Source organism: Cherax quadricarinatus, chromosome 72 (genome assembly GCF_038502225.1).
Source record: "Cherax quadricarinatus isolate ZL_2023a chromosome 72, ASM3850222v1, whole genome shotgun sequence".
NCBI classification, from domain to species: Eukaryota; Metazoa; Arthropoda; class Malacostraca; order Decapoda; family Parastacidae; genus Cherax; species Cherax quadricarinatus.
In genome coordinates this window covers 9,092,141-9,111,071 of record NC_091363.1, presented here as the reverse complement: position 1 = coordinate 9,111,071, position 18,931 = coordinate 9,092,141, and the positions used below count along the sequence as shown (strand labels likewise).

The following is an 18,931-nucleotide window of genomic DNA, read 5'->3' as shown; positions in this document are numbered from 1 at the left end:
TTTACATGATGGTAGGATTGCTGGTGTCCATTTTTCTGTCTCGTAAACATGCAAGATTTCAGGTACCCCTTGCTACTGCTTCTTACACTTAGGTCACACTACACATACATGTACAAGCACATGTATATGTACACACCCCTCTGCATTTTCTTCTATTTTCTTACTAGTTCTTGTTCTTGTTTATTTCCTGTTCTCTCCATGGGGAAGTGGAACAGAATTCTTCCTCCGTAAGCCATGTGTGTTGTAAGAGGCTACTAAAATGCCAGGAGCAAGGGGCTAGTAACCCCTTCTCCTGTGTATATTACTAAATGTAAAAGTAGAAGCTTTCGTTTTTACTTTTGGGCCACCCTGCCTTGGTGGGATATAGCCGGTTTGTTGAAAGAAAAAAAAAAAAAGGTAGTAGGTTGGTAGACAGCAACCGCCCAGGGAGGTACTACCGTCCTGCCAAGTGAGTGTAAAACGAAAACCTGTAATTGTTTTACATGTTGGTAGGATTGCTGGTGTCCATTTTTTGTCTCGTAAACATGCAAGGTTTCAGGTACGTCTTGCTACTTCTACTTACACTTTGGTCGCACTACACATACATGTACAGGCATATATATATATACATACACCCCTCTGGGTTTTCTTCTGTTTTCTTACTAGTTCTTATTCTTGTTTATTTCCTCTTATCTCCATGGGGAAGTGGAACAGAATTCTTCCTCTGTAAGCTATGCGTGTTGTAAGAGGCGACTAAAATGCCAGGAGCAAGGGGCTAGTAACCCCTTCTCCTGTATAAATTAATAAATTTAAAAAGAGAAATTTTTGTTTTTCTTTTTGGGCCACCCTGCCTTGGTGGGATACGGCCGGTTTGTTTAAAAAAAAAATACATTTATATATTTTTATTTATTAAGCCATAAATCATTGCATGTTCAACCGTGTCTCAGGATTTACGGTGCCGAGAAGAGGAAGTTCGTCAATTGTTAGTGAAGCAAAAGCAGATTGCAGAGCAACTTAAGAAAAGAGAGCAGGAGCTGCATAACAGAGAAATGGACCTCTTGCAGCGTGAGATCTCCATAGCCATTCAGCAGCAGTCGTCGAAACCCACACCAAAGAAACGTAAAGGAAAGTTTAAGAAAAAACTTCTCACAAGATCGCACCAGATCTCTGCTCCGTCTGGTAAGTTGGAGGATACTTTGTTGTGTCCTAGGAAGTTAATGTTTAATATATATATAGGAAATCATAATTATCTTGAGCTAGCAGGTTTGTTCAAGAAGCAGGGAAAAATAATAGTGTTAACTGAGTGGTTGTTGGTAACTCGCATTATAATTGGTGCTCATGTTTGATTGTCCGGTGTGTGCATGTCACTGTCAAGAACAGCAGTATGTGTACTGTACCTTCAACACGGCATCAGCCATGCTACCAATAAAGCGGGTAGGAGTAAATCCTGTAATTGTTTTAGCTTTAATATTTTATTGTTTAAAGTCTTTCCAACATTTAGATTTTTACTCAGATTAAAATTTCTATAGAGTTGTATGTGATGGTATTTTTACTTCTAATATATATTTGTGCTTCCTAACATTAGAGTACAGTAGTTCCAGAAATTGAGAAGAACTGTTAATAGTGAATGTTGCATGGTTAGCTTTTCATAATAAAATGAAGTCCTTATTAACCATAGTTATAAAATGAAGTGCATAGTAAAAGTTGCTACAATTTTACTATTTCAGGGCTTTATCTTACCTACAATTGGTTTCATAGAAAAAATTAGTACATAAACTCCAAAGCATCCAAATTCAATAGAGACAAATTTATGCTTGGTTTTAATAAGTAAAAATTTTAATGTCAATAAAAATTTATATTTACTCATTTACTGCTCAGACCTGTTTGAAAAAGGGTTGGGTCCCCTGTTTGTCTAAGTTAATGTGAACCATATGTGAAGGTGTTGCTGCTGCCCTGTATGCGCATGCTTCTTTGGTGTACACTATAGTACTTCAGTGTACACCATGGTATTTTAGATACATTGTTCTTTCTTGTACACTGCTATTATGGTGTACACTATGGTTGTACTTTGGGGGTACACTATGGTGGCACTTTAGGGTGTGCTATTGTGGTACCTTAGTGTACACTTTGGTAATTCTTTGATGTTATCACAATTTTTGAACATAGATATAGGTAACTTTTAGTTGCTTTTTTAGCTGTGTGTTTTCTCTTCAAATCCTTATTTATATACATAGTTATTAATAGAAAAAGCAACTCGCTTGCCATGATCCCGTCTTGATGAGTCTAGTGGATTCAGACTGAAGTACTAGTAATACACAATAAGTATCCAGTTGTATGATTAATATTCATTTGGTACATACCCTTAATAAAATTGATCAGTTCATTCTCATAGGTAATCAACTGTTAATAGCATATGCTTACTTTTCCTTCGTTAGTGAGATAGTACAATTTTAGATTTGTAGTTGACAAATTGATGATTAATGGTGAAGAAGAAATAGAACTAAATTACAGTAATTGATCATTTATAGAGGGGAGGTAAATTACCCATAAGGAAAATACATATGTATTGTTTATCACAGTGTTCTCAAACTGAGCACAAGTTTGCATTTATTTAGACTTCATTTGCATCCATGTGTTTTATCCATTACCTTTGGTATGACTAAAATAATTGCAAAAAAAAATGAAAGAATATAGGTAATAACGAATTAGGTACATATTGCCCAAAAACAGAGAATTGTATCATTCATAGAATCAAAAACTTTTCTTTAAAACACACTTGGCTAGTATGGTGACAAAACTGAAGATCATTTAAATGCTTTCATTATTGAATAAATGACAAATAACATTAAAATTCACCCTATCTCTGAACAACAATTTAGCTATGTTATTTACATTATTATACAGTTTTAGAATGTCATGTAATGGCAAAGGAGCCATATCTCAAGTGACTGTTATTTCACTTCACAGCACGAAGGAAGAGGTACAATGAACAAAATATATAATATACTTTATTGAGTGACAAAGTATTAGTGTAATATTAACTAAACATCACATTTTGCAAATGACCAAATATACATTCAGCTGCTTTCAGCATGTACTGAACAATGATACACTGAGGCAAACTAACATAGTACGTATGGGAATACGTCATACAGTGAGTGCTGTAGTATGAGAATCTATCATAGAGTGGCTGTAGACTCCTAGATTTGAGCCAGTATGAAAACTGGCAGTACTTAGTAGCTTGATAGCAACTAGGTAAAGTACTGTACACACGTCTTTGCTATCATAGAGTTTAAGACAGCACTGTAACTCTTAACTCTAATTCTTGTAATACTATATTTCTTTTCTAATTTATGAGGCACATTCTGAGGTAATTCATGGGGGGTTAATGATTACTGGATAATCAACAAGCATATATTGCTCATTCTGTTGTTACATCTTAATCTGGGCACATCATAGTCAGTGACTTAAACAATAGGAATACTTATTACATTTGTTAATGAACACCCATTTAAATTAATGCAAACCATAATTAGGTGGCAAATAGTGATTGTAATCTGATAACTCATTTTTGAAGCTCATCCCTTGATTATACTGTACTGTAAAGCCTTTCTGTGCAGGGATGCATTAACATGTAGTAAATACATAAATAAAACACACCCAGTATGGTAATTACTGTTCACTTTGAGGTATTTCAGTAAAAAACGCTTAGAAATGTGAACAATGACAGTAGCATGGTTATTACATGAAGTTATTTATATATTGTATTTTAACTTTGTTTTCTTATTACATATAATTGGCACCTTAACTTTAAAGCTCTCCGTATGAGCAGTGACTTGATTGGTGCAGATATGAGCTTCTTAGCGTTTGTGTATTTGTAAAGTTTTTAAAGCTTATTAAAATTATAGAAAACTTGTATATAACAATAATAATATAGTAATAGTTTCAACAATGTATATAATGGAATAGATCATAAGAAATATGCAAAAATCTACATTGAGGCTTATTTTGTGCCAAGGCTCATGTCTGAAGACTATTTAGTTCACTAGTCATATTTATTTTACTTACATCTTTTCATGTTATTGTATGCTTAAATACTTAGTGAAAAATCATTAGTTTTTCCATAATCACTTTTATGTCCTGATCAAGTGGCTGTATTGATTGTAGTAATTTTATGCAGTACTAAATTCTAAAAACTTTGAGAACTGGAAAAAGTGGAAAAGAGAAGGATGGCAAGAGTGCATGTGGGCGATGCCTCAGTGTTTTCCTCTACTCTCCTGTAGATTTCCGGCACAACATCACAGTGCAGCCAACCGCAGGTGTTGTCCTTAATCCTACGAGTGCCGAGAGTCCCCCAGGCTCCCCTAACCTGCCCAGACTCAGGGCCATTGCATGTAAGTCACACAAGCTCTTCTCATACTAGGCAGGGTTCATTGCAATTTAGTTTAGGCATGTGTGTATCCCATGCATAAATGGTCTAATATATAATATACTTTGTGTCAAGATGTACTTTGTATAAAGTGGAACTGAACAGGTGCAACACAAGTCTCTGCTCTAAAACTTAATTACATATATACAGTATGATTGTACCTAGAGTTGTACTCACTGAGTTATGTTTGCTGGGATTAATACTTAGCTCCTGGCTCCTAGACTATTTCGATTGGCATCACTGACTTCTGGCCTCCTGGACCTTATCATATTTACTTTTGAAACTGTATTTTGAGTCTGCCTCCTTCCTTATCTCATCCAAGTCATTCCACTTTTTAACCACCCTGAAACTAGATTACTTCTTTACACCCCTATGGCTCATCTGCATTTTCAGCTTCTACCTGTGTCCTCTTGATCCTGGACCTCTTAATTCAAACAGTCTGCCCCTGTCTGCTTTATCAATTCCTTTTGAGATTCTGTAAGCAGTAATCATGTCCCCCTTATCCTTCTCTTTTCTAAGGTTGTAATGTTCAGTTCCTTTAACTTTTCTCATAGTGAATTCCTCTCATTTCTGGTACTAGGCTGGTTCAAAACCTTTGGTCATTTGCAAGTTTCTTAATGTGCTTCACCAGGTGTGGGTTCCATGCTGGGACTGCATACTTGGTGACTGACTCAGCTTGTCATTTACAATGTGAAGGATTCTGTATTCAGATTCATGAATTCTATTCTTAGGTTTGTCAGTCTTGCATATGCTGATGATGCTATTCAGTTTGTGCATGTTTCTGATGATGTTCTTTGTTATATTCACCCCAGGTCCTTCTCACTCTAATACTTGCAGCTTCTCTCTGCCTATGTTGTACTCTCTCCAGTCTGCCCTCACTTCATCTAATTTGTAAGACCTTGCACTTATTTGGGTTGAACTCTTTAAAAAGCTGTTTCTTTGATCACATCTAATCTGCTACGGTCTACCTGGCGATTATCACTGTCCTCTCCTGTTCTTATTCTTCTCATTAGTTTTACATCATCTACAAATAGTGACACACGAGTACTTAGTCCCTTCTAGTAAGCTGTTGTCTTTCAACAAACCAGCCATATCCCACAGCTCTGGGAAATTATTCACTTATATTAGGAGCAGTAGTGGTCCTAGTACTGATCCTGGTAGAGCCTCACTTGTTACTCTCTCCTATTCTGATAACTCATTCCCTATTGCTCATTCAGATACTCCCTGACCTACTGGAGTGCTCTGCCTTTTAAACCCTGCTTCAAGAATTACTTCCTGAAATCCTTGTGGCTCACCTGTGTCTTTACTATCAGCTGTGCCTCTGAATACCTGTTTTCCACCTGTAACCTATGAATTCCTCTCGAGTATTTTTTGTTATTTGCTAGGCATGTTTCATAACGTGTTACATTCTCCAAGATGGGCCTGGCATATGTGTGTGTGTGTTTGTATATACAGCTGCTCCTCACTTAGTGACGTACTCGTTTACTGATGACTTGGACTTAGGATGAGCTCTCTGACCAGTATACATACCTAAATAATGTATATTGAGCTGATTTCCTCTGTTCTGTTTATTACAATATACAGTACACTACTGTATAAACATTTAAAAATATACCAGAAATATTATAAATGGTGCAAAGATGACATTAAAACAATATGAAAGATGGTTGATACAAATCCACTACCATTATAGTATGCTCCTCACTTAGCGCCGAATTTGTTTACAGACGTGGTCTCAGGAACAGAACTCCGTCGTTAAGTGAGGTAGGTGTGTGTGTGTGGGTGGGTGGGTGTACTCACTTAGTTGTGGTTGCACGGGTCAAGTCATAGCTCCTGGCCCCCGCCTCTTCACTGGTCGCTACTGGGCCACTCTCCTTGCGCCATGAGCTTTATCATACCTCTACTTAAAGCTATGAATGGATCCTGCCTCCACTACATCACTTCCCAAAACTGTTCCACTTTCTGACTACTCCATAACTGAAGAAATACTTCCTAACATCCCTGTGATTCATCTGTGTCTTCAATTTCCAACTGTGTCCCCTTGTTGCTGAGTCCCATCTCTGGAACATTGTCTCTGTCCATCTTGTCAATTCCTCTCAGTATTTTATATGTCCTTATGTCCCCCCTCTCTCTCTCCTGTCATCCATTGTCGTCAGGTCGATTTTCCTTAACCTCTCCTCGTAGGACAGACCCCTTAGCTCTGGAACTAGTCTTGCTGCAAACCTTTGCACTTTCTCTAGTTTCTTCATGTGCTTGGCTAGATGTGGGTTCCAAACTGGTGCCGCATACTCCAATATAGGCCTAATGTACACAGTGTACAGGGTCCTGAACGATTCCTTATTAAGGTGGCGGAATGCTCTTCTTAGGTTTGCTAGGCGCCCATGTGCTGCAGCAGATATTTGGTTGATGTGTGCCTCAGGAGATGTGCCTGGTGTTATACTCGCCCCAAGATCTTTTTTCTTGATTGAAGTTTGTAGTCTCTGGCCCCCTAGACTGTACTCCGTCTGCGGTCTTCTTTGCCCTTCCCCAATCTTCATGACTTTGCACTTGGTGGAGTTGAACTCCAGGAGCCAATTGCTAGACCAGGCCTGCAGCCTGTCCAGATCCCTCTGTAGTTCTGCCTGGTCCTCAACCAATTTAATTCTTCTCATTAACTTCACATAATCTGCAAACAGGGACACTTCGGAGTCTATTTCTTCCGTCATGTTGTTCACAAATACCAGAAACATCAGCAGTCCTAGGACTGACCCCTGTGGAACACCACTTGTCACCACTGACACCTCACCATGTACCATGACTGCTGTGTTCCTGACAGGTATTCCCTGATCCATTGTAGTGCCTTCCCTGTTATCCCTGCCTGGTCCTCCAGTTTTTGCACTAATCTCTTGTGTGGAACTGTGTCAAATGCCTTCTTACAGTCCAAGAAAATGCAATCCACCCACCCCTCTATCTCTTGTCTTACTGCTGTCACCCTGTCATAGAACTCCAGTAGGTTTGTGACACAGGATTTCCCGTCCCTGAAACCATGTTGGCTGTTGTTGATAAGCTCATTTCTTTCTAGGTGTTCCATCACTCTTCTGATAATCTTCTCCATGACTTTGCATACTATACATGTCAGTGACACTGGTCTATATTTTAGTGCTTCTTGTATCTCTTTTTTTTAAAAATTGGGACTGTCTTCCATACCTCAGGTATTTGTTGTCTTCCGTACCTCAGGTAATCTCTCTTGTTTTGATAGACGTGTTGAATATTGTTGTTAGGGGTACACATAGCGCCTCTGCACCCTCTCTCTCAGGACCCATGGAGAGATGGTGTGTGGGTGGGTGGGTTTTTTTTTTTGTTTGTGTGTGTGTGTGTTTTTAGTTAGCAGTTGTGTAAGTGTTGTGTGTGTGTGTGTGTGTGTGTGTACACAATGGAGGTGGAGAGTTATTGTAGATTCCAACTCCCTTATTTTGTTCATTTCACCATAGTGAAAGATATAGTTGCATGTGTAACCATGATCACATCATTGATTTTGATGATAGCAAATTATGGTAACATTTATGTAAGGAGGTAAATTGTAGAGTCCATCTTAACTAGGTTCTACACTTCAGTTTGAAGGACAGTTTAATTTCATCACAGTAATTCAGGTTTAAGTCATTGGAAATTTCACCAAAACACTTGGTAGGTGGGTAGTGGGGCGATACTTTTTTCATTCTTTGCTCATTTCGGCTGTAAAGGCCATCTTAAATTGGCACAGTAATACTGGGTACAGGTCTTTGTTAATAGTTGTTTTACTAGTAAAAGATCAAGCTTGTATATGGGAAAAAACTGATGAGACATTGTAGGAGTTATAGAAGGATACATGGTGAAACTGAGTTTACATGGTATAATTTTTATAGACAAGGTTATGGGAAAAGATATAGCACATTGATTTAGGAAGTGAAGGGGACATGTGAACCAGATGTTTGCACTTATCCATGTAATTGAACAGTATGTGGAACCTTTACTTACGAGTGCATCCACGTATGAGTTTTTCCAGATACGAGCAGTCGCCCGTTCGATTTCTTGCTTCCAGACATGAGCAAAATTTCCAGATGTGAGCAGGCCTCAAGGGAGGTTCCTTGACGCTGGTGAGGAGCTCTTGCTCTTGATCAAAGGAATTGGATCTCGGTTGTTTATTGGACTATGGAGTTCACTTCTCAGCCATTAGCCTCCCTTTAGTGGTATATTTTTGTATGGTTTTAATGGTTGTATTCTCGTTTTTTTGGTCTCATTTGATAGAATGGAAGATATACTACAGAAATAGATATTATTTTGAGTGGTTTCACAATGAAAAGTACCTTGAAATTGAGCTCAAAGTAGCAGAAGTGTTCGATTCTTTCGTAATGTTCAAGAGTAAACAAATGATGTCACCATCCAATACCTGTCCAATTGGCACTGCCCCTCAACCTTCACATATTGGAAAGCTCTTCAACACGCTAGCAAAAGTGGGAGTAGAAAACATGAGGCAGCAGTGGCAGACAACCTGAAGCAACAGTGGCAGACATCATGAGGTAGCAGTGGCAGACAACATGGAGTAGCAGTAGCAGACATCATGAGGTAGCAGTGACAGACATCATGAGGTAGCAGTGGCAGACAACATGAAGCAGCAGTGGCAGAGAACAAGAAGCAGCAGTGGCAGACATCATGAGGTAACAGTGGCAGACATCATGAGGTAACAGTGGCAGACATCATGAGGTAGCAGTGGCAGACAACATGAAGCAGTAGTGGCAGAGAACAAGAAGCAGCAGTGGCAGAGAACATGAAGCAGCAGTGGCAAAGCGTAGCATTAAGAGTGTAGCAATTAAGTGAAGCATTAAGAGTGTAGCACTTATAAGTCACTCTGTCTGACTTTTTTGGGTTATCCTAGGTTCTCTACACATGTAGTCAGGAGCAGGAATGGCCGCTGTGGTGGCCCTATAAACCCCAACAACAATGGCCACTGTCATCACTAGCCACATACGTAACAACATGTATTTTATTCATTCTAGTGTATATATCATATTTCTATGTTACTAATATTGTTTATTATGCCATATTACATGAGTTGTGGTAGATAAATAAGCCGTAGATTTGATATTAGGTAAATTATTGAAGTGTTTTCTCGTGCCTGGAATTACACTGGAACGAATTAATTCCACTTCAGTTAATTTCAATGAGGAAAATTGGCTCTGCAAACGAACAAATCCAGATGCGAGCAAGGTCATGGAACAGATTAAACTCATAAGAGGTTCCACTGTACTTAGATAAGGGTTAGGAGCTGTTTATTGAATTTAGATTGGGAGGCAATGTGGCAGTTTTTGCAAAAGAAGTTTATTAACCCTTAAACTGTCCAAACGTAGCTCTCCGTTCATGTGCGTAGTGCTCCGAACGTAGGTCTACATTTTATTTTACATGCTTTCAACCTTGGCATGATAGGCCTGAGTTGCCTAGACATGAGAGAATGGGTCTGTGCACTCAGTGTGCGCAGTATGACAGAATTTGGGGGATGCCAGGAAAAATACGCTCTTCGTTTAAAAAAAAAAAAAAAATCCTCCAAATATTCAGAGTGCTACGCAAGTGAACGTAGATCTACATTCTGGACAGTTTAAGGGTTAAAAGCTGTCATATGATTTTATGAGTGAGGCTCAGGTTAAAGTGCATTATAGAGAAAGGGGCCTATTTTTGGATTAAAAATAGGCCTTATTTAATATGTATAGATGAGTTTTGAAAAGAAGTAAATGCTCGAATGTTTGGGAGAGGTGTGGGCTTAATAGATAATGAATTTAATATGAAGTGGAAGTTGCTACAATTGCTCTTTGCTGATGACACAGCGTTTTAGAAGATTAATTGCAAGGGTTAGTGGTACATAATTGAGGAGGGTATGAAAAAAAGAATTTGAGAATAAATATAGAAAAGAGCAAGATGATAAGTATTAGAAGTATTCTAGGCATTAAAAGATTGGACATCTGATTGCAGATAAGGAATTTGAGGCAAGTGAATGCATTTAGATAAGAGTATTTGGAAGTGGATGTGTTGGAAGATGGGTTTATGAAAATTGATGTGACTCGTATAATAAACGAGGGAAAGAAGGTTATTGTAGTCTGTTTAAGATGGGATTTTGTCAGTGAATGTAAAAAAAAAAGGGGGTAATGTATTGGAATACAATACCTCATATTGGTGCAAACACTTTTGTTTGAGTGTGCTGCATAGTATTGGAATGTTAGTAAGCTGATAGAAGCAGTTTAAAGGCTGTTTGAAATTGTGTGGTATGGCTATTGTGCATAGTTTTATATGGCAGTATTAGATGGTCTGGGAGTATGAGGAATAATTATGAAGTGGTAGAGAGATTATTGAGAATTTATCATCAAGATGGATGGAATTAGGTGTAGGGGACATATCAGGAAGGGTTAGGAAAAAGGTACAAAGATTGTTTTGAAAGGAAAGGTAGGGAGCTGAGCATCCAGTAGGCACGTGAGAGAGAGGAGAAAAGTGACTTTTGGGAGATGAGGGTTTATTGGAATGTAAACAAGGTAATTTCTCTGTAGGAATTCTGGGGTATCTTCATTTCTGTGTTCACTATCAATTTCCTTTTGCAAGTTTCTGCAAACTCCTCTACTTACCCCTGGAACTTCTCATCCAAATTATTTTAGAAAAGCAGCTAACCCACAATTTGGAACAGAAAATTTGGACTATATTTTTCTGCCCATCCTGTTGTCTTGAGTGATAATGGTCTAGGATAAATCAGAATGTTTAACCCTTAAACTGTTCAAACGTAGATCTACGTTTGCACCACTTGCGCTCTGAACGTAGATCTACATTTGGACAGTTTAAGGGTTAAAGTTTCCTTTCTGGATTGTAAGTTAGTTGTGAATTGTTCCAACCATGCTTTGTGACTTAGTGTTCCCAAAAACACTATGCTGTCACCAAAAAGTATCTGTGAAAGCTCTCACTACTTAACAGATTTATTATTGTATATACCTTAACTTTTTCCCAACATACTAGCATCACTCTTATAACCCCTCATTTGTAATGACATTAGACAATCATAGTGATTTATATCCTTAAAGCACACCAATACTGTAATGTATTCCTTTTCTTTCCTACACATCCTAGCCAGAGCCTTGCTTTCAGATTTTTTTTACAGCTTTCCAAAAATAACCAACTATTCTATGCCTTTTCAAAACTGGCCACATCATTCCCCAAGCCACCCTGTCATATGCTTTCTCCCAGTCCATAAACGCATCAGCTCTTGGGTGGAAGGAAAGAAGTAGGTGAGGCTTCTGAAAAAAAAAAATGCCGAAACAAAAGGGTATGAAAGGCATATCAAGATGGTCTTGGACATTAAGTACACATGTAAGTAGGCTACACCAAATTGGATGTGGATTATTTTAACCTAGTGTGTTGGTATTAATTTGTGTTGTGTGTTTGTGCTAGATTTTTTTTATATTATTGGAGTATGCGGCACCAGTTTGGAACCCATACCTATACAAGCACGTAAAGAAACTAGAGAAAGTGCAAAGGTTTGCAACAAGACTAGCCCCAGAGCTAAGAGGTATGTCCTACGAGGAGAGGTTAAGAGAAATCAACCTGACGACCCTGGAGGACAGGAGAGATAGGGGGGACATGATAACAACATACAAAATACTGAGAGGAATTGACAAGGTGGACAAAGACAGGATGTTCCAGAGATGGGACACAGCAACAAGGGGACACAGTTGGAAGTTGAAGACACAGATGAATCACAGGGATGTTAAGAAGTATTTCTTCAGGCACAGAGTAGTCAAGAAGTGGAATAGTTTGGGAAGCGATGTAGTGGAAGCAGAATCCATACATAGCTTTAAGCAGAGGTATGATAAAGCTCACAGTTCAGGGAGAGTGACCTAGTAATGACCAGTGAAGAGGCGGGTCCAGGAGCTTGTACTCGACCCCTGCAGCCTCAAATAGGTGAGTACACACACACACACACACACACACACACACAAACACACACACACACACACACACACACACACACACACACACACACACACACACACACTCACCCACACACTCACCAACACACACACACACACACACACACACTCACACACACTCACACACACACACACTCACACACACACACACACACACACACACACACACACACACACACACACACACACACACACACACACACACACACACACACACACACACACACACACACACACACACACACACACACACACACACACACACACACACACACACTCACTCACACACTCACACACACACACACACTCACACACACACACTCACACACACACTCACACTCACACACACTCTCACACACACACACACACACACACACACACACACACACACACACACACACACACACACACACTCAATCATTCTCTCTCTCTCAATCATTCTCTCTCCCTCTCATTCACTCACACTCGCACATTCACTCTCACACACATTCTCTCTCTCTCTCTCTCTCAATCATTCTCTCTCCCTCTCTCTCTCAATCATTCTCTCTCCCTCTCATTCACTCTCACTCACATTCTCTCTCTCTCTCTCTCTCTCTCTCAATCATTCTCTCTCCCTCTCTCTCTCCCTCTCTCAATCATTCTCTCTCCCTCTCATTCACTCACACTCACATTCTCTCTCTCTCTCTCTCTCTCTCTCTCTCTCTCTCTCTCTCTCATTCACTCTCACACACATTCTCTCTCATTCTCTCTCTCTCTCTCTCTCTCATTCACTCTCACACACATTCTCTCTCTCTCTCTCTCTCTCTCTCTCTCTCTCTCTCATTCACTCTCACATTCTCTCTCTCTCATTCACTCTCACACACATTCTCTCTCTCTCTCTCTCTCTCTCTCTCTCATTCACTCTCACACACATTCTCTCTCTCTCTCTCTCTCTCTCTCTCTCTCTCTCTCTCTCTCTCTCTCTCTCTCTCTCACACACACATTCTCTCTCATTCACTCTCACACACATTCTCTCTCTCTCTCTCTCTCTCTCTCTCTCATTCACTCTCACACACATTCTCTCTCATTCACTCTCACACACATTCTCTCTCATTCACTCTCACACACATTCTCTCTCTCTCTCATTCACTCTCACACACATTCTCTCTCATTCACTCTCACACACATTCTCTCTCTCTGTCTCTTTGTCTCTCTCTCTCTCTCTCTCTCTCTCTCTCTCTCTCTCTCTCATTCACTCTCACACACAATCTCTCTCTCTCTCTCTCTCTCTCTCTCTCTCTCTCGTTCACTCTCACACACATTCTCTCTCTCTCTCTCTCGTTCACTCTCACACACATTCTCTCTCTCTCATTCACTCTCACACACATTCTCTCTCTCTCTCATTCACTCTCACACACATTCTCTCTCATTCACTCACACACATTCTCTCTCTCTCTCTCTCTCATTCACTCTCACACACATTCTCTCTCATTCTCTCTCACTCTCTTTACAGCATACAAAAAATTACAAGGAAATTTAATTATTTTTAATACATGTACTTTATAATTACATGAAAAAATATTTTATGAAAACCAGTGTTGATAAAGTTTATTTCTTCTTTCACATCTATTACTACTAAAGTTTTATTGTTCTTTTATTATTGCAGTACTATATCTGCATAGTTTTCTTTGTATGAACCTACTACCATATCCACCCTAAATACAGTATCCAGCTTGGCTTAAGGACGCTACTAAAACTAATTATCTACCACTCATTTTCTTGTTTAGTAATATGGACTCTGTATTATATATTGGACTCTGTGTGCATGGTGTTGTGCTGGAACTAACATTAAGTGATATCTTTTTGGCTGAGCACAAGGAAGTTCGGTGCCATTTTTGATTACCATATAAAAATAGAATAAAGACTAATACAAATATTTATGTCAAGCAAGAGTTGTGGTGAGGACTCTGTGTTGCATGTACAGCTTCATCACACAGTCTTTGATAAATAGTCATCAGAGGTGTCCTGTTGGGTTATGCAAGACCTCGTTAACTGCTTGTCTTGTGCTCGGCCAGCAGTAGTTGGAACGACTTAACAAAATACAGTATGAAGGTTTAGTGCCGCCAGTTGACAATTCATAATTCACGCCGTGATTATTGAAGTTTCTCACAGGCAGTGTTTTTTTTTTTTTTTTTGCTTTGTAAATAAATTACCTATTTTTTTAAATTTTCAGGATGTGGAGGAATGTATAGGAACTTGTGTGAAATAGGATCTTGTGTGAATGTTATTCCTTCTTACAGTTATCAACTTGGAGTCATCTAAAAAATTTTCTTACAATTTAGCCTTCATTCATGACTAATTTCATATCCGAAACACTTCTCGAGAAAGGTGTTCGAAGCATCACTATTATATGAAGAACATAAGATGGTTTTACATAATGTCTAATCAAGTAATTCTCACTATTATTAGGAAATTAAAACATTTTCTTATTTTTAGCTTACTAAAGCTAGGATCCACAACTCACTCAACATGAGTCCAGTTCCCACTTAGCTAAGTCAGTAAGATATCACAGTCTGGTATATTATAGAGCTGCTTATAGTCAGTAATCACGACAAGTCTCGGACAAGGTTACTCACTTTGCCTACTCATTATCACCCTGAACAGCTTTGGAATATTGGCTACCATTTACCTGTACATGATTCAAAGATAGTCATTCTCATGACCAGGATTTTGTTAATGGCATGATAAATCAGGCTATTGGTGCTCACTGCATGCAGTCCAAGTAAGGCACCACAGCCTGGCAGATCAGGAATTTCATTTGGAAACTTATTAAGTTCTCTCTCGACAGGAGTCTTTTGGCAATTTTCCTTTTGACTCGTGAAATCATAACATAATTGTACAATGATAATGAATGGGATTAGAATCCATGAAGTCAGTTTAAAAGTGGCCTGTCAGTTTTAGGACTGGCTTGGTATGAGTTCAAATTCCCACTCATTCTGCAAGTTAATTGCCCGCATGTTTGAAAGGTGGGGCATTGAAAATGGGTGTTCATTACCATCAAAATCATGCTTTGTACTTAAAATATTATGCAGAGTTTTGACTAATGAAGAACATTTTAATATAGTATAACACTAGGTAAAAAATATTTCATTCCAAATTAAGACTTTTTTTTTAGTAATTTAAAAAGTTTACAACAAGCAGTTGTCTATCTCTGAATTTATTTTATATTAAAGCCAAGCAGATCAGATCTAATTGTGATGCTGTGGGTGTCTGAAAAAAAAAAATCCTGTCATAATAAGAATCATTACTTTTAGCTGACTCTGTGGATATTGTAAGCATGTTTACTCTTTTGATAAAGTGACTTATTCTGTTTAATGAGTTGAGTGACTTACGGATAATTTCAGAGTAGATGTTCTAGAATAAAGGAATTATTGTGTGCATGTATGTATATGTGTGTGTATGTATATGGGATGTTTAAATGTGTGTGGATGTAGCACAGATGATAAACAGATGATTGTGAATGAAAAGCTCTAACCATAAGAAAGCTGAAGGGGTTAGAGTTTCATTGGGGAGAAATAATTTGGATTAGGTCAGGAGTGTCTGAGAGAGTAAGAGCTAAGGAAGGAGTAGCAATAATGTTGAAGGTTCAGTTACAGCAGGAAGAGGGAATATAAGTGTATAAATTCAAGGATAATATGGATTGAAAGGGTCAGATGCAAAAAAGTGAACTATACCAAGTGTTTATGCACCTGGAGAAGAGAGGTGTAGAGAAGAGAGAAATCGAGAGATGTTAAGTGTATGTTTAGGGGGTTTTGGACTGAGTGAGAGAGTAATTGTGGTGGGGGACCAAAATGCTAAAGTGAGAGAAACTGTTGTAGAGAGTATAGTAGGTAAGTTTGGAGTGCCAGGGGTAAATAATAATGGGGGCCTTTGAACTTTGTATTGAAAGAAGTTTGGTAATAGGTAATACATATTTTGAAAAAAAAGAGGATTAATAAATATTGAAATATAATATTGGGTGTAATGACATTGGTTTGTTAGATTATGTATTGGTGGATAAAAGATTAATGGGTAGACTTCTGGATGTGTATATTTATACACATTATTTAGTTGTAACTACAGTAAGAGTAAGAGGCAGATGGGGTTCAAGGAGAATGGCATCAGCGAGTAAGAGAGGGGTGAAAGTTTAGAAACTAGAGGAGGAGGTAGTTAGGGTAAGATATAAGCAACTCAAGGGATAAAAATGGGCTGATGAGAGCTTAGGTTGCAAAGGTGGATTTAAGAAAGCGGTGTTAGTGTGTGCAGCAGAAGTTTGTGGATATGAAAGGATGGGTGCAGGAGGAAAGAGGAACAATTGGTGGAATAATTAGGCAGAGAGAATGGTAAGGAAGAAAAAAGTTAGCATGCGATAGGTTTTTACAAAGCAGAAGTGATAAAAGGAGGGCAGAGTATATGGAGAATAAAAACAAAAGAGGTTAAGAGTGGTGAGAAAATATAAAAGGAGAGCAAATGAGAGAGTGAGTGAGTGTCTGTCAGCAAATTTTGTTGAGAATAAGAAAATTTTTTGGAGTGAGATTAATAAGCTGAGAAAACCTAGGGAATGAATGTATTAGACAATTAAAAACAGAAGGAAGTTATTAGGTGGGGAGTTGGAGGTATTGGAAAGATGGCAGAATTGCTTTTGAGGAGCTGTTAAATGTTGATGAGGAAAAGGAGGCAGTGACTTCATGCATTGGCCAGGGAGGTATAACATCATTTAGGTGTGAGGAAGATCCAAATGTGAAAGTGCGGGAGGCATGTGAGGCAGTGGGCAACATAAAAGAGGGGGTAAAGTAGCTGGAATTGATGGGATCGAGACAGAATTATTAAAATCAGGTGGGGATATAGTTTTGGAGTGGTTGGTATGATTTAATGTATTGTTGGAATATGAGCAAGGTAATATGTATGAAGGGATTTAGGGAAAATGGTTAGCCAGACTTTAGTCCTGGAAGTGGGAAGTACAGTTTCTGCATTCTGAAGGAGGGTTGGGGTTAGTTGCAGTTTTGAACTGTAGTCTCGGCACCCCTCTGACAAGACAGTGATAGAGTGAATGATCTTGTAAGTGTTTCTTCTCTTATTTGGGTCACCCTGCCTTGGTGGGAGACGGCCAATTCATTGATAAAAAATATGTGTGTGTGTGTGTGTGTGTGTGTGTGTGTGTGTGTGTGTGTGTGTGTGTGTGTGTGTGTGTGTGTATATATATATACACACACATACATATATACATTATATATAATTATTATTGTTATATTAATAATTTGTGTATGTATTATGCAGTATTATTAATATGCTGTATATTTTTTATATGCAGTGTACAGTATAATGTAATTATTTTTTAAAGCAGAGTTGTTTAGATGATTGCTAGAATAACTTTATGGGTCTTCAGTCAGATAACTGGAGTACTGTACTATCTTTTTTTTTTTTTAATTAAAGAGTGAATTGTCATATTTATGACTGTGTGAGTGGTTATCATATAATATTCCTTATTGATTGCTTGCTTTTACATTAATACACATACAATATGCATTTACTAATACATAATATGTAATAGCTGGTAGGGCACAAGAGTTAAATAGGGTCTTGTTCCCCATCATCTTGCAGTAATACAACATTTGAAATGGCTGGTGGGGCATAATTGTTATCTAGGCCTTCGTTCCCCACCGCCTTACATGAGGACAAGTACGTGAGTGGTCTTAGGGGTTATCTTAACTCATGTAAGCTCCTCAATTATGGCTATCTTCATCTTTACCAGCCATAGTTAGTATAGTTCAGTGACATATATATATAGCACCATATGAATGACAAAATAAATCATCAGAGATGATAGTTCTTAAACCATCATTTACTCACATATATATATTCAAATATTTGCATGACAGAATGCTCCTAATTGTTTGATTGCACATCACTGAGGTTCAAACAATTGATATTTGAGAATGAAGAGGGGCAGTGACTTCCTTGTTTGTAAGTGTCTTCATGATCCACATCTTGGTTACTTGTAGAGCTTGACCTTGTGTGTGCTACTGCTGCAAGTCCCACACACCATTGTAGTTAATGCTTTCACTATTACCTAATGAATAGATCCTCTACATCTCTAAATGCTATCAAAGGTGACTTAAATACTGGGCTGGGAGGTAGCAATGTTACCTCCATTAAAAACCAATCTTGTAGACTGTGCATCATGTCTCCGATGCTAGAATTATTGGTATGTTGTACGTAGTTGCAAGTCAATGAGTTGGATGTGAGAGCATTGAAAGGTAGTTCATTGGTTTGGTTGACAGGAAACAGGAAAGCTTCTCCTAGTGATGGTCTTAAAGATTATAACCAGCTCACTGATAAGTGATTGCTGTTACATCAGTGCTGAGTATCTGTGTGACATTTGACCGAGTTGGATGTGAGAGTGAGAAAATTGAGCGAGTTCAGTGTACGAGTCTGGCACATAATTTGAGGATAGGAAACTTATTATTTGAAAGTTGGTTGAAAATTTGCTTAAATTAAACTTGCTGCGACTTCTCTTTCTTGTTGGTAC

General features: G+C 38.4%; 1 protein-coding gene across 6 annotated transcripts in view; it reads left to right on the top strand.

Moving 5' to 3' along the window:
• The window catches only part of LOC128701424 (mitogen-activated protein kinase kinase kinase 10-like), a 306,174-nt gene that overhangs the window by 179,534 nt on the left and 107,709 nt on the right, over positions 1 to 18,931 (top strand). For 4 of the 6 annotated variants that reach the window (XM_070100384.1, XM_070100388.1, XM_070100386.1 and 1 more), the window contains exons 7-8: positions 927 to 1,158; positions 4,263 to 4,373. In XM_070100384.1, the coding sequence (XP_069956485.1) occupies positions 927 to 1,158; positions 4,263 to 4,373 (343 nt within the window). The remainder of the gene's footprint in view (positions 1 to 926; positions 1,159 to 4,262; positions 4,374 to 18,931) is intronic. The other 2 variants (XM_070100389.1, XM_070100387.1) reach the window with 1 other exon arrangement.